The following is a 17022-nucleotide window of genomic DNA, read 5'->3' as shown; positions in this document are numbered from 1 at the left end:
TTAATCCGTGGCCTGTGGCTCATTCACTCGCCGATTTAGACTTCACATCTGAAGTAGGTCATGTAGTCTGCGTTCGTAGAGCTGCTGTCTATAATCCATGCTTTCTATGGCTGTTATCACTGCAGCTCTCTTAAAGCTAAAAACCTGACTTATGATTAGTGGTCGACCAATTTTGGTTTTTTGACAGCCGATGCCGAGGCCGATATCTTGGAAAGCAGGGGGGCCAATACATAGGCGTAGCTTGACGTTTGAGCTTGGGGGGCCAAACCGAACCGGTGGATTTGGTCAGACGTACTTTTAAACACATTTTAGTTTTGCTATAGTAAATCTACATATTCACATTCACATAGGGCAGTGGCAAGTGCGTGAGGTTGTCATGGTAACCACATACATTGCCCACGAATTAACGTTACAGCTGCGCTTCTATTTTGCCACACTAAACTTAGCAATAAACACGTTTAAAATGCACAATAAACATGTCTGTCAAAACGATCTCAAAGGAGGCTTTTATTAAGCAAATCAAGTAGTGAATTACGCATTCACTGTTTTTAAAACAGACATTTGTTGGGCTTGATTCTAGTTAATGCGCAATGAGGCGCACACTTTTTACTTAGTCTTACTGAATAGACGATAAACAGTTTATATTCTAAAATCTATTTAAAGGTTGTGTTCTGTGAAAATTAAATAACATTTGGATGTAAATGGTCGGCATAAAAGTAGTGTGCGGCTAAACCTGCTGCGTCCTGTGGATCACCTTTATCTGATTGTCCGGGTCCGGAATCAGTAAGCACGGCATTAATATCTTCATCAGAGTTTTTCATTGTCTCCAGATTTCTCTGCAATTCGTGTATGTTGTTAAAAACGCGGAACATCATTTTATTCCACACAACAGGCAAGCATTACCGTTAAGTCTATTATCCACCAAAATGCAGATTCGCCACGTGACAATTCTTACGCAAATGAGATTGAGGGAGACGTTAAGTTTGTTTTGATTTATTAATTTACTTACAATAACAATTTAAAATGTATTACCTTTTACGTATTAACTTTTACATGTATTATTAACTACATTATATGCATTTTTACTTCATAGAAAAAACGTTATAAATAAATATTTAGTAAAATTATTTAATCGCTATGGGGGGGCCAGGCCCCCCTGGCCCCCCCACAAGCTACGCCTATGGTGCACATATGCATGTTTAATAATTCAGTTTTTTAGGAACTTTTTAAAACTGTTTATAGCTTTAGCATAATATATAGCATTCATTATTAATTTGTGCAGTTATTGTTACTGCTGTAAAATCACAATAAATTACTTTGGAATCTCCTGTAGACAGTATAAAAGGCATTCAAAATGTTTTGATATTTTAGTTGGTTTCATTTTTAATTTCATTTTTGATATAAACAGTGGCCAAACCATGGTAATATGCAATTATCCTGTACAATAGTTACAATAACTTAGAACTATGGTATTTTGGTGGAATTTTTGTAAGGGTTATTTAGTGTTTATAGTTTAACATTTAAGCGTCTGTGCATTTAGAAGTTTGCCATTTTTTCAATTTTATAGTGTAAAATTACATTAAAATGTGTAAGTCTGTGGTTACATTTTATCTAGCCGTTTATCTGGAGTTTTAGTTGTTTCCCCCACTGTTTCTCCCTCACTTCCTATCCCCATCTTTCTCTCCCTCCATTTTCCCCCTCTCTCTTTCCATGTCTGTTTCTAGTTTCCTCTTCCCATTAATGTTCCCTTCCCCCACATACAAAGGGTCCCTCATTTTTATCCTCTCTTTCTCTCCTTTTTCTGTGTAACTCTTTAAATTGCTGTACAAGTGTTTTGTTTAGGAATGTTCTTTATCCTGGTAAATATTTGCAGGAAAAAAAAAAGATAGTTTCCCTTGCATTGGCACAAAAGCAGTCTTATCAACAGGGTTTCCAATTCAGGTCTATAATATCACCAAATAGTTTTGTTTGATATTATAAATATATCCTTGATAAACAATGTTTATTTTCCATTTCTTGGTGAGAGCAACAGCAGGCGCGTGCCGTGTGCCGGTGGTTAGTCTTTAACCTTCCCACCGCCGGGCTTTTTTTTCCAGGAGATTTTATAGGTTATCTATTAAATCGATATCTGAAGACCTGGAGCGATCTAATTTGGGCCATTTAAACAGGTACTTAGTTTCAGTGCAGTAATTAAAATACCATTTGGACACAAACCTTGTTCCCCCTCCAAACAGCCCTGCAGGACCCAAAGACTCTTAATTGAGGAAATCCCTGGCTTAATTGATCTGTAACTTGCTGTTTGTGCCAAGCGGGTGGGAGCGAAAGACTGTGTGCAAGTCTCAAGTTTGACTGGACTTCATTTTTACCATGCTGGCTTTGCTTGATGTAACTTTTCTAAAGAGTAATCAAGCTCAGATGAAGTCGAAGCAAATTATTGACTGCTTTTTTGTGGTAGGATACTTATAGTATGTGTATTTCAAAAGGTTTGACTTCATATATGTTGTATTTAAAGGTCACATTCTCTCCTGTTTCCTGTTGCAGTGTATTCTGGGATTTGTACTGTGCCGCTCCAGACCGCCGGGAGACCTGCGAGCACTCCAGCGAGGCCAAGGCCTTCCACGACTATGTGAGTGACATACAGACTTGACAGTCTTTTAGCTGAGCTTCAACTTCTCGTCCAATGACGATGCGTGTTGGGGGCGGGGCTTACCCAGTTTATTGATGTTTATTGGTGTTTAGTGAATGACACAAGGCAGATTTGCTTACCAAAGTGTCACAGGATACATTAAGTGAGCTGAATAGAGGTTTTTCCGCGTGAATTAGTGTGTGTTAGATGTGTTTTGTGTGTACATGAGTGTTTCGTTCTAGATCATGTTTCTTCCTGGTTGTCCTTTTTAAAAATGCTCATGGTATGTAATTGTGTGCATTAGAAAGACAAGTATGGGATGTTTATTTCAGTTTATTTTTCCCGCAGTGGCTTTCATAAAGCAGCTGCGCGGCGTCTCGCGAACACAGATTTGCGCAGATTCTTTAATTTGCACAGACAGACATGTAATCTGATTAACATACTGAATGCTGTGCATTCACAGATGTAATATTTCAGTAACAGTGAAAGGCATAATGAAATGTCAGTTGTTGTTGCCGGGATGCCCGCAGGCTTGAGTCAGAGCGGGAAGGATAGACGGATGGCTCAAAACAGGTTGAGTGTAAGCGTCTGGTTATGCATATGTTTGTTAAAATGAAGGTCATATAAGGGTTGTTGACTTTTGTGTTGCAATGTGATTTTTAATTCAAGTATTGATTTTCTTAGTCTTAAAAAAATGACAAACTAAGTTAAAGTAATTTATCTGGTTAAAATGCGAATTATAGCCTAGATAATATGGATAGTACACATGAATTCAATTTAATGATGCAAATTAACAATTATTTTACACAGTATATTCTCAAAATGCATGAAAAATATTATTTAATTTTAAAAATTGTATATTATCCATTCAGAAAGCTGTTGGTTTCGAACAGTTCACCCAAAAATGAAAATTTGCCAAAAATGTACTCGTCCTCAAGCCATCCAAGATGTGGATGAGTTTGTTTCTTCAGTGGAACAGATTTGGAGAATTACAGCATTGCATCACTTGTTCACCAATGGATCCTCTGCAGTGAATGGGTGCCGTCAGAATGAGAGTCCAAACAGCTGATAAAAACATCACAATAATTCACAAGTAATCCAGATAACTACAGTCCATCTATTAACAGCTTGTGAAGCAAACAGCTGCATGTTTGTAACAAACAAATTCATCAACTGTTGTTTCCGTTTTATTGGCTTTATTGGCTAAAGCTGATACGATTATTAATCAGCCAATATTTGTCCATTTTCAGACTATCACTAAAATGATACAATTACTTGTAAATAACCAGTGATATTCCTTTAATTTGTTATGTGTGCTCGTAGAGGTCTGTTCTACAAACTATGTTCTAACATCTGATGAAGAAGCTTCAGAAATCTCATGGATACAAGCTAAGACAATGTGAAATGTGATTTAGTGGATAATGGGATCAGGGTTAGTTCAGAGGGCCCAACCTCTAGTCTGTCTGCTGAACTTGACTGGTGGCATTTATGGAGACGACAGCCCAGAACGGGCCTGCTCAATGTCAGGAGTTAAGTCAACATCTGGAAGGAAACGGAACCAGTTTCATTCCACTGACCAACATTTCACTGACTTGTATAAAAACCAAATATTTGACTAAAATATCACGGGATGTGATTTGCAGTATTTTACTAATAGCTAATCGCATACGCCTCATGCATGTCGTCGCTCATTGATCTTAAATATATTACTTGTTTAAATGACTTGGTTAAACATGATTAAATATGCACAGCCTTTTCATTAGAAGTGCAAATATTCCATTTTCCCAAACCGCCAGAAAATGTTCTGATCAGAATGTTTTTTTCTATTTCATTCCGCATTTCCAAAACTTTCCCTTAATCTGCTTAAAAGAGCAGTTCACCCAAAAATTTTAATCCTTATATCGTTCCATCCCCATATGCTGTTGTTTTCAATAGAACAGTGTTATTTATATACTATTATTTATTAATATTTTGAATTAGCTTTTATTTTTATATTTTCAGTTTTCATTTTTAAGTTTTAGTCATTTTGTTATATGCTCTTGTCATTTTTGTTAGGGTTTTGAATATATATTTTAAAAATTTATTTTTAGTTTATTTTTCAGTTTTTAGTAATTTTAGTAAAACTTCAGTTAGTTGCCAAGCCAACATTGCTTACACCGTGTCTACACTGGACGCGAGCGGCGCGGCGCGACAATATTCTATAGAATCCATTATAATCAGCGATGCTGTCTACACTGGATGCGGTGCGACACGACACGACAAATCCCCGACAGTAATCTGCTGCCGCGTTCTATTTTTAGACGTACTGACACAAATTTCAAATGATTTTTAACGGTCGCTTTGTCGCGTCCAGTGTAGACAGACTTTAGCTGTAGCGGCGCGTCGCGACAACTGTCGCGTCCGGTGTAGAGACAGTGTAATTGTCAAAAAAACAAAACACTGTAGTATAATATTGTATAATGTATATATTTGTCACATTTATTCTCACATATCTAAATATTATGACATAGCTAAAAATAAATATCTAAAAATTATTACATCAAACCTGCTCCATAGGCTTCATATTCGTTCTGAGAGCTTTATGTACAAGTTATTGATTTCAGAAAACTTGGAATATAGCGTACGAGTCAAGGACTATTTTTGGAGTTTGATGTTGCTATAAACTATAGGTTTTTTAAGTATTCCACTGAAAAAAGTCTTTTGTCGGAATGTGTGTGTGTGTGTGTGAATGTGCCCATGTGTGTTGTGGAGCTGCAGTATCATGTGTGCCGGTCTTGGCAAGGTCTTTGCTGCTACTAGGGTGTCCTTGAGTTCAGAGATTTATCATGTTTTTATTCTGATCCCTTTGCTCCCTTGTTGGGTCACAGCTCTGTAGAGACCTGTGCTCTGTGTGTGTGTGTGTGTGTGTGTGTGTGTGTGTGTTTGTCTTCAGGCCTGCATTGCCCACACCTTCCTGGCTGCTTCAGCGCTGAAATCAAGACAGTCAGGAATCCTCTCGGTGTAAGATAATGAAATATAACGGTCTAATCCTCTAATCCCAGGAATGGTTGAAGGCTAATCCAGGGATTTTGTGGGATTGGTGTCTTGGCAATAGGGATGGAATTTTGGGACGCAACACCTCTAAATGCCAGAGTCGTCTGTGTGCTCTTCACCTTCTGCCGGGCTTGAGTCATAAAGCTTCGTAATGAGCATTGATTAAAAACACCGCAGACAACTCACAACAAGCTTACACCTCAGATCTGGTTGACGATCCAAGTACACGGCATGTTAGTCCTGCTTGTTAAATCAGGATGCAAAAATGTTATTTGACATAATATAATGTAGTATTATTATTAAATATAATAAAAGTAATTTTTCCTGATTTAGAATTTTTTTTTTAAAGGGACTAGAATAAAATAGTAAAAATAATAATAAAAATATTTGATACTTGATTTTAAGACGAAATGTTTAAAATCATGTAAGATTAAGACTCTTGTTATATATTTTAGAAAGAGACTTAGAAAGTGACTGCCATATGAAATCACATGACCATCTGTGTCTTGAAATTCAGTTGCGTCATTAAACAAACTTCAGACAAATTTACATCAAAAGTATTTTTTAGAGAATGCCAACCACAAATGCTATAACGAAGACTTGGCAAAACAAGTTTTTAGTGTGTATGTTTTTATTTGTGATGCTGAAATGTTCTGTTACTGCTTCATCTGCACAGTTTCTCTCTATATTTCTTCATATTTCTTTTTCCATTTTATAATACTTGGTTTACGACCTGTTGCTAATCCTTGTTATCTTTCATATTTTTAATTTTCTCTTTAATATTGGCAGCAACCTGGACATTTTTTTTTCTCAGATTAACGCTTCCTAAAGGGATAGCTCACCTTCACTTGGTCCCCATTGACTTGCATAGTGTTTTTTTCCCATACTATGGAAATCTGTGGGGACCAGCAACTGAAGGTGAACTATCCCTGTAACGTTTTAACAGACGTTGCTTCATACACATTGAGGTTCGAGTCCTGCTTGCAACATATCCCGATCACAATCGTACTCTTTCTCCCCAGTGTAGATTTTTTTTTTTCATGTCATAGTGGTAGAGTATTAGGATTCCAATTAATCATTCTTAGGGTTGGCGGCTGCTATGATTTCATCAGGAAGATTACTGTAGTAAAATATGGAAATTGCATACTGTATGTAGATATTGTGTATGTGCGTCTGCCTTTCTCCTTCCCCTCCCCCTCATTCCCTCTCGTTCTCTCTGGGGAAGATTGATTGGGTAATCTTGCTGTTTCCCCCATGATGCCGTTCGCTTGCTAGCTTGGGGGAAGGAGAGGCAGTGCGGGCAGTATGACGACACACAGGAATAATGATAATGAAGGAACGCGCACACCCATGCACGGTTTCACTGGAGGAGAAGCGAGGCGATTTGTTAAGAGAATCCCTAGTTAAAGAGAAGAACATACGCATGTTCCTCTAAATTATTTTCTTTTATTTTTATATGGATATTGCAGGCAAAACAGAAGAGAGCTTTCTTCGTTATAGGAGAATTTTGTCAGCAAACATGAAACACAAACACAGGTTTTTTTATTGTTTGCTTGAACATGTCGAGCTGCCGTGAGTAAAAAGTTAAAGCTACTGGCTGTTTATGATTGCTATCCAGTGAGGCGCACAGGGCTGCACTGAGCATGCTCAGTAGTTAATATTTGATCCAGACTCACTGGAGGAGGACTGGAGTGGAGTATCAAGAAGGTAAGAGAGGGTAACAAGGAGTATTTGTAAGGGTACGTGAAGAGATTTTTCCTGTTCATAATCCATGTCCTAACCATCCACAATCCAAAATATGCTCACCCCTTCAGTTTTTCTAAATCAGAACACGTTTGATGTTTATTATAGAGCTTTAAGGAGCTGGATGTTGGTCCAATCAGCATCGACTGTGGGGGGAGCTAGGTGGTTTAAATGACCTTCTTTTTTGCCACAGTTGCAGCAGGGACAAAAACACAAATTAACATGGAAGAGATGTTATGCTTGATGCTTCGTGTCAGGAATTTTTTATTCTTTTTGCATATGGTATACAGGCCCTACAGGTCAGCAGTTATTGGACGAGACGGCACATCCGCAGATTTCTTCACCGCACACACTTATGACCAGCACTGCGTCAGCTTATTACTGCTGTGTGTCATGTCCAAACAATGACGAGAATGACCCTCACACAGTTTACAAGTTCTGCCTCACCGTGTTGATCCTTGATCGCATCCTGATGGTTGAGCCTTAAAGGTGAACTGTCCAATTTTTTGATGGTGAAATACATTTACATTTAGTCATTTAGCAGACGCTTTTATCCAGTGCGATTTACAAATGTGGGCAACAGAAGCAATCAAACCAACATAAGAGCAATAATATGTAAGTGCTGTGACAATCCTGATTAGCCTAACGCAGTAAACGTAGCAAGTATTTTTTTTAAATATATAATAAATAAAAATAAAAAAGTATATAGAATAGAAAAAGAATAGAGAATGCTAGTGTTAGAGGGTCATTTTTTGTTTTTGTTTTTTTAATAAATAAAAAGAAAACAAGTTGATAGAATAGAAAAAAATAGAGAACACTAGTGTTAGAGGGTCCATTTTTTTGTTTGTATTTTTTTATTAAAAAAAGAAAACAAATAGATAGCAAAGAAATAGAATACAGAGTGCTAGTGTTAGAGGATCAAGCTTTATACGTCCACTTATCTAATTTATTTATTTTTTTAAATAGCAGACAACTTGGATGATTTGGTTCTTGCTAGTTGGTTCAGGGTGAATGTAAGTTTGCTTTTATTTATTTTATTCTGTTTTATTTATTTATTCAGTTTTTTTTATTTGAGGGTGCTTTCACATCTGTAGATCGATTGCTTTGTTCCGAAACAGGGATTAAAATTATTACAATGTTGCTTTTTATTCTTGGTGCGGTTCGCTTTCACATGGCAAAGTTTCTAAACGGACCAAATTTGTTAATACAAGTCACGCGCGAGTAAACTGTTGTCTCATTGGTCAAAGTTCCACGGTTTATTTTCCGGGATTCCACTTAGCTGTCCCGCATGTCATCCGTCAGGATGGAACAACAACAGCTTTTTTTTTTGTAACTGTCCTTATATTAATTTATCATTTTGAGCAGGAGTCCAGGATTCATCGGGAAAACATTTTTAAAATGCACCTACTTGGAAGAAGAGCAATAAGACGGCATTATAAAATGAAAAAGTGCGCATTTTTATTTTGAATGGCGAAGACGTGCTCACCCACAGACATTCACAGGTTCATTTTGAAGTATTAGCAAAACAACAAAGCTAATGCTTTTCACGGAACTTACGTAATTACCCATTATACATTGTGATATAGCCTGGTTCGTTGGTCCGTTAGATCGGATTGCTTTCTCACTACAACCGAACCGCTCCAGAGTTCGTTTTCAATCGAGCCGAGACCACCTCATTCAGGCGATCTCGGACCGATTGTTTTGGCACGGATCCGGGCGCGATTGCCGTGTTCACGTATGCCCAAACGAACCGAGCTACGGGGGGAAACGCGCCAGGTTCCGAAACAACGAGCCAGATGTGAAAGCACCCATTTTCGTACATTTTCACTCTATGATAGTTTTACTTGGGGTGTTTTCAGTTTATTTAGTTTTTAATTTTAGTTATGCAATTTTAACAGCTGTATTAAAAAAACAAAACAAATGAACTACATTACACTTTCCCAGTGCAGTCTGGTGTTTTTGCATTTTATTTTATTTTATTTAACTTTTTTTGTCATTAAAATTTATTTTAGTTTAGTTTTTTAGTTTTTTTTCTAAAATTTTTTTACATTTCTTTTAACAATGCTTTCAGTTAATTTTTGTCTTAATTTTTGATTCATATTAATACTGAGTTGGGTGCGGATGGTATTTAGTGTGATATATTCTCATTCTAGAATGCATTTGATTGGACAAATATCAGTGCAGTGCAACATGAGTCATCAACATTTTTGCTCCATTTCATGGAATAAATGTGTAAAGACTTTAAATTTGTATATCTGCTTTACTTTGGTCAACTTTTCTTAGTACTTGGGATGTAGCTATAGAGCAAAATTGTCACAGCTGACAAAGGTTCAAACCTACAACCTTTCACTTACCAGCCCAGATCTGCCACGCCAGACTTCTTTTTCCGGTCTCTTTCTCCTGGTCTTCCTCAATCACTCTGAACCCCATTGCTCCTCTACGCTCCTTCCCGTTAGGCTCTCTCGTTCTTCACACAAATGTGCTCTCTCTCTCCGGTAGGGTTGGCAGGCAGTGCTGGCAGGATGCTCTTGGCGCGGTGTGCGTCTGGTGCTGTTGTAGTGCGTTGGCCGGTAGCAGCTTGTGAGGGGTGGCGCCAGTACACCAGACTCAAGTACCAGCTGGGCATCCAAACCCATCCCTGAACCAAAAGAGGCTTCCTTGGATCGCTTTTCTTTTCTTTGTGTTTTTGTGTTGGTACGAGCGCCTGTACATGTACACACTCAGACATGTTTGCATATGCTGCGTGTTTATGTGTGTTTGGACTCATGGCCTACGTCAGGCTGTTCTCAAGAGGGGCGCAATACTCTACATCTGTGTACAACGCAATCTATGCTTATTCAGACGGCATGCGCGTGTTTTACGTACCTCCTTTCATCTGAGAACCACTGCTCCGCCTCGACTAATGGCAACAAACGAGAGTATCAACACAACAGATTACTCGCTTTCCAGTTACGCTGTCACATTATAGCTGTTGACACAAGTTGTGTTCGTTAGCTCTCAACGAGGCACTAATTAATGGGACACACAGTGAGAGGAAATGTTCATGATTGAGAGTCAGAAGCTCAGCTGGTATGGCTGTTGTTTCTGTTTTTTTCTTTAATCCAGCCACATGATTGCAGTCAAACCACCAGGGTTCAAATTAATGGTCACCCGATATGTGTCAATTGCTAATGCTGTTAGCAGAATGACCAGTGGGCAGTATAATGCTGATATTTTAATAATTACATTATTGGCGACTAGACTACAAAGATATTAATATGCATATTGCTTTAATAATAATAATAATAATAATAATAATAATAATAATAAATAAATTAATGTTCTTATTTAATTTAGCCATTATTGATATTTAATAATAATAATAATAATATTTTTAATAAGTGCTTATTTAATTTAAGCAATTTTGATATTTATATAATAATAATAATAATAATAATAATAATAAATGAATGTTCTTATTTAATTTAAGCATGGTTGATATCTAATAATAATATTATTTAAAAAGTGCTTATTTAATTTAAGCAATGTTGATATTTATATAATAATAATAATAATTTTAAATAGTGAAATGTAATATTCTTATTTAATTTAAGCAATTTTGTTGTTATATATTATTGTTATTATTATACAAATATCTAAGTTACTTAAATACTTTTTATAATTTAATGTTATTATAAAATTATTAACAATAACAACAGCAACAATAATAATATTTAAAAAATAATTTAAGCAATGTTGATATCTAATAATAATAATAATATTTTTTGAAAAGTGGTTGTTTAATTTAGGCAATGTTGGTATTTAAATAATAATAATAATAATAATAATTTTAAATAGTAAAATTTAATGTTCTTATTTAATTTAAGCAGTTTTTTTGTTATATATTATTGTTATTATTATGTAAATATCCTAGTTAAGCATTTTTTATTAAACTATTAATTTTTATTATAGTAATTATATAATTATAGTAATTAATAATTATATAATTATAGTAGTTATATTATTAATAATAGTAATAATAAATTTTTACAAATAGTAAAAAATATTCTAAATTAATTTAAGCAATTTTGATATTTATATACAATAGCAACAGCAACCACAACAACAACAATTATTACTATTATTTTTAAATAATAAGGTGAATGTTTTTATTTAATTTAACCCATTTTTGTTATTATTATTATATAAATATCTAAATTACTTAAGTGCTTATTTTTGTATTATTTTTTAAAAAGAAATGATTAAGTGCTTTCTTAATGTAAGAATTTTCGACTTAAGTGTGAATAGGATCCAAATGTCTTTCCATCTTTGCAGTGAGGTCTGGAAGCTGAAATCTTGTACATTGTAAAAGGTGGCAGTTTTGCTGCAAAATGATGATGATGATCCATAGAGATCGGCCGTAGAAAGCAGATTTTTTTTTTTTATTATCTGGAGTTGTGTAGGGTCTCATATATTATCATCATATATCATATATAGAGTCTTGCATATATTGCAGCCAGCGACGGTAATACTGTCAGATTACTGTTGCCATTCCAGCAGCATCTCATAGCTCCCTGATGATTACACCTGCACCTTTGCGTGCGTGCGTGCGTGCGTGCGTGTGTGTGTGTGTGTGTGCGAAAGAGAGCAAGAGTACATCTGTCCCTTCGGTCTCGCTCTGAAACAACATTTGAACTTTGCCGTGTTGACTTTTGTTTAAAGAGAACTTCAGAAAATAGAGCTTTATCAGTACCTGTCCAGACCAATTTAGCAGGCAGACAATGATTTAACGTTTTTTTTTAATAAGCCTGCAGAGCTGCCTCCGCTCTTCGTGACTTAAAATTCTAGTTTATCAATAAAAAAAATCCAGACTCTTGAAGGCACCATTACACCTTAAAATATTTCAAAACACTCCAAGCTCAATTTGCAATAATACTCTCGCGCCACTTGTCGATATAGGGTTGGAATAGGGCTGAAGCATGCCGGTGGTTTGTCACAGCTGCGGTTCAGTTAGGCCTCAGACAGAGGCCCGCAGTAAGTCTCGCTACACACCTCATTTACATTCTATACCACACTGAAACCACAACACACCGCTCGCTCTTTCCTTGACCTGCTGTCCTTCTTGCAGCGTGAGAAAAGCGAAGAGAGTGAGAAAAATGGAAAAAGAAATAAAGGAGAAAGGGAAGGAAAGAAATGAAGGAAAAACAAAGATCTCAGATTTTTTTTCTTGCTGCAAAAGCTCCACTGCTTGCATAGAGTAACCAGGCACAACACGATTGAAATCTCTTCCGCAAAAGGACATTTTGCCAATCACCTGGTTTCTATTTCGGTAGTTGTGCTAGGTAGTCCTGGACCGTGTGCAATCCAAAATCCCACCCCATATAACAGATTTTCCAAGAGAAGTTTCTTTTGCTCAGAAAGGCTGCATTTATTTGATTGAAAATACAGTAAAAACAGCAAAATTGTGAAATATTATTACAATATAAAATAACTGTTTTCTATTCGAATATGTTTTAAAATGTAATTTATTTCTGTGATACAATACTGAATTTTCAGCATCATTAATCTAGTCTTCAGTGTCATGATCCTTCAGAAATCATTCTAATATGCTGATTTGGTGCTCAAGAAATGTTTCTTATTATTTTTTATTTTATTTCATTTAAATTTTATTATTATTGAAATTTTTTTTATCCTAGAATAATATTCACTTATATTTTACTAACTTATTTTATTATAATAATTGTTTACTTGGAGAATATTTACACAGCTTGATTTATCACATGGTAAATCTGCTTACACTTTTATGCAGATTGTGCTTCCTCTCGAGAGTCCAGTCCATTGGAGCTCTCTGCTAATTTGAAATCGATAAAGTGAATCCGGCGTAATGTAGAGCAATACGCCGCAGACAGTTAGATGCATGTGATGCTGTGAGCTGCACGCTCCAGGAGGCTCAGTTGTGGGACGGTTGCACACACACTCACGGTGTTGACCCACTAATTAGTTAAATCACATGTCTAAATTCTTATGGATTTTGCATTAGCACAAATAAAGTGTTTGACTGTAATTTCATTGGTTTAGTTGTTAATAAAGGTGCTGGAAAGTTCCAGTGATCAGATGAGTGACCTGACAGGATCAGTCAGGAATCGCTCAGTTTTCTGTCTTTTTTTGCCCTTATCTTTTTTACTTTTCTTGCTTTTATCATTGTCTTTTTTACTTTTTCACCCTTTTTATTTCAAGTTGAGATGTGGTACTCATGTGTTTCTTTTCATTTTTCTTTCTTTCTTTCTTTCTTTCTTTCTTAATTTTTCTCCTTTATTCATTTCAATTTGACGTGTCGCTCATCTGTTTCTTTTCATTTTTTTTTTCTTCTTTTGTGTTTTCCTTTACTCTGTTTTTCTATTAATTTTTGTCTTCTATTTTCATTTAATTAATTCTTTCTTTCTTTCTTAATTTTTCTCCTTTATTCATTTCAGTTTGACGTGTGGCGCTCATGTGTTTCTTTTAATTTTTCTTTTTCATTTGTTTTTCCTTTTCTTCTTTTTTTCCATTTTTCATTCTCTTTTCCTTCTATTCTTTCTTTCTTTTAGTCAGGTTAAGGTGTGGTGGTCACAACTTTCTTTTTTTACTTTCTTTTTTCTGTTACCTTTTCTGTTCATTTTTTCATTTCCTTCTCCTTTATATCCCACCTCCTCTTCCCATATTTCATTTCAATTTGACGTGTCGCTCATCTGTTTCTTTTCATTTTTTTTTTCTTCTTTTGTGTTTTCCTTTACTCTGTTTTTCTATTAATTTTTGTCTTCTATTTTCATTTAATTAATTCTTTCTTTCTTTCTTAATTTTTCTCCTTTATTCATTTCAGTTTGACGTGTGGCGCTCATGTGTTTCTTTTAATTTTTCTTTTTCATTTGTTTTTCCTTTTCTTCTTTTTTTCCATTTTTCATTCTCTTTTCCTTCTATTCTTTCTTTCTTTTAGTCAGGTTAAGGTGTGGTGGTCACAACTTTCTTTTTTTACTTTCTTTTTTCTGTTACCTTTTCTGTTCATTTTTTCATTTCCTTCTCCTTTATATCCCACCTCCTCTTCCCATATTTTTTCTTTTTTTTTTAAATAACTCCTTTTTTATGTTTCCTGCTTTTTTTCCACTTTAGATTGAGCTATGATGCTCATGTGGGTGTTACAAGTTTGAGTGCAGCTTGCAACATTTCCAGAATCTTTTCTCTCTCCTTCACTGTCTGTGAATCTCTTTTAAAGTCACCAAAAAACAAACAAAAAAAAAACATAAAAAGCTTTTAAATCTGTTCAGGATCTAGTTCATGACTTCATCAGCATTGAGACTTAGCTGGGAATAATGCAGTAATGACTAGAGGATGTTAATGTTTGTAAAAGCTGCAAGATTAATATTTTATTCAGCAAATAGATTTATTTCTTTTTTTTTATCCAAGTCATTACCGTTACGGAGGAATGCATTTCTGCTCTGCTCACTGATGTCTGTGAGCTTCTCCCCCATGAATTAATGAGGGTCTTCTTCATGGAGACGGAGAGGAAGGAATCTGCTCTTTTAGATGCATTCTCAGCCATTCTTCAATCTCTGGAGTTTTTTTTTTAATGTGGCCTTTTCTTGTGTTGGCATAAACAGATCTAGCACACACAGACAGACTCAAATTGGCCGTGTCCGCATGTACAGCATGCACACATTTGGCATGGTGTCCATGGTAACGTTAATGTGCAAAATACTACTGTTCTTAGTGCTCTAGACCGTCCTTGGCTCTTTGTCGTCCTCTGTCATCCGATGACATTGTCGTCTGGAATTGGTTTCCTCACACACAGGTCACATGAAGACGGTTATAGTGGTAATATTTTTATTCCATTTTCTATTTTTGTTACCATTGTAATTCAAGGGATGGTCAACTAACTAACTTATTTAAAAAAACACCAATTGAAGTTCGGCTCAACCTCTGGTTTACTATAAGAATCCCCTTTTTTCACGACTGTTGGGATTGTAATGCTGATCAGTGGAGTTAAAAAGCGACCTAAAGAGGGCTGAGTTTACTGACCAATCTAACCATTTGTCTTCATTGTATCGTTAATTACTCAAGGTTGCAGGTGTGTGTCAGAGAGGTCACAGGATCACCGCAGGGCCAGTGTGAATGTCATGACTAACATGATGAACAGGCACTTAACCTGACACACACATGCTTAAACACTGCTCTCTGTCAAAGCTAGTTTCATTCATAAAGTTACAAATTGGCCTCCTGAACTTCAAACCAATGAAGCGTTTTTTCAAAATACATTTTTTACAATAATATTTAAATATTTTGAGGTCTCCGTTTCAGTGTGTTTTGGTAAGCTAGGGTATTAAATTTTTTTTTTCCAGCAATTGTCATATTACCGTAATTATATGCTATACTTGTTGAACTATGTTTGCAAACAGTAATTGTTTAACAATGTTACTGTTGTAGTTTATTAAATCTAAAGTGTTCTCAGACACTGTTGGTATAAACGGTTTCGCATATTCATCATATTGTCGTAAGAATTAGTTTTTGCAAACAGAGATTGTTTAATCGACATTTTTTTGTCAGTCATGGTTGTAGAAGTTTTCCCAAACAGCTTCTCTATTTGTGGCTAATATTTTTCAGTCACCATATGTGACTTTTTTCCATGATGGTCAACTTATTGACTATTCCAACAACCGACCAGTCATTTAGTGAGGTCAACTAATAAAGAACGAATACATTTTTTTTTGCTGACTTATTTCTGAAATCTTTCTTTCTTTCTTTCTTTCTTTCTTTCCCTGACCCCCCCTTCTCTTCTTACTGAAATAAATGAACTTTTCCACGACATTCTAATTTATTGAGATGCACCTGTATATATTTTTTTCTTTCTGAACGTCTTCCTCTGATTGTTAGTTTCTTTTTGAATTTCTTTATTTTTTTCAGTTTCTTACTAAATTTAATTTAGACTTGTTTTTCTTTCCTTCCGAACTTCTAAAAAATTTAATTCATCCGTTCTCATTCACTAAACAGCCATACACATACGGACAGATGTCTTCGAGAACTGCGTTGTAAGTCTAGTTTAAAATAGACCACAAATGTTTCGCAAGAACTCTGTGTTCTCTCAATTTGACAAACTTTAACTAACTCTAATAGTTGTTTGGACAGTAGAAAGGAGACCCACATGAAATACAGACATGCTGGCGGTACTAGTTATGCAAATTGTTTGATGCTTCATTCTTGTCCTCTCTAAATCAGAGAGTGTAGATTAATACAAATCCATCACTGACCAGTCGTGACACACACACACACGTGTTACAGTCATATGTTTGCATGTTTGGTCTTCCCCACCAGCGAGTGTGATTTAGTGAGGGCTGATCATACACACACACACACACACTCTTCCACCCACTAGCTGTGTGATGTGACGTGTTCTTCTCTCTTTATCTGGCAGCAGTGTGAAGCAGTCACCTCCTGGCATCTTCCGTTCGGTCCTGCTGTCATCAACACCATCAGACTGACAGCGAGAGAGCGTGTGTGCAAACAGCGTTATCCCGCCTCGTTCCTGTTACGATAGGAGCCCACACACTTGCATTGTTTTTTTCACTGCTTCCTGTGCTCCCTATCCAGCTTTTTCTCTCTCTCTCTCTCTC

The 17022-nt window shown here is 35.9% G+C and overlaps 1 protein-coding gene across 2 annotated transcripts in view; it reads left to right on the top strand.

The window, feature by feature from the left end:
• The window catches only part of LOC107749087 (single-stranded DNA-binding protein 3-like), an 87973-nt gene that overhangs the window by 29074 nt on the left and 41877 nt on the right, over positions 1 to 17022 (top strand). For both annotated transcript variants that reach the window (XM_016564136.1, XM_016564135.1), the window contains exon 4: positions 2542 to 2626. In XM_016564136.1, the coding sequence (XP_016419622.1) occupies positions 2542 to 2626 (85 nt within the window). The remainder of the gene's footprint in view (positions 1 to 2541; positions 2627 to 17022) is intronic.

The sequence above is a fragment of the Sinocyclocheilus rhinocerous genome, unplaced genomic scaffold (assembly GCF_001515625.1).
Source record: "Sinocyclocheilus rhinocerous isolate Xijiao unplaced genomic scaffold, SAMN03320098_v1.1 scaffold919, whole genome shotgun sequence".
Lineage (NCBI taxonomy): Eukaryota > Metazoa > Chordata > Actinopteri > Cypriniformes > Cyprinidae > Sinocyclocheilus > Sinocyclocheilus rhinocerous.
Note: the sequence above shows the minus strand (reverse complement) of the source record. Positions and strands in the feature narration are given on the sequence as shown.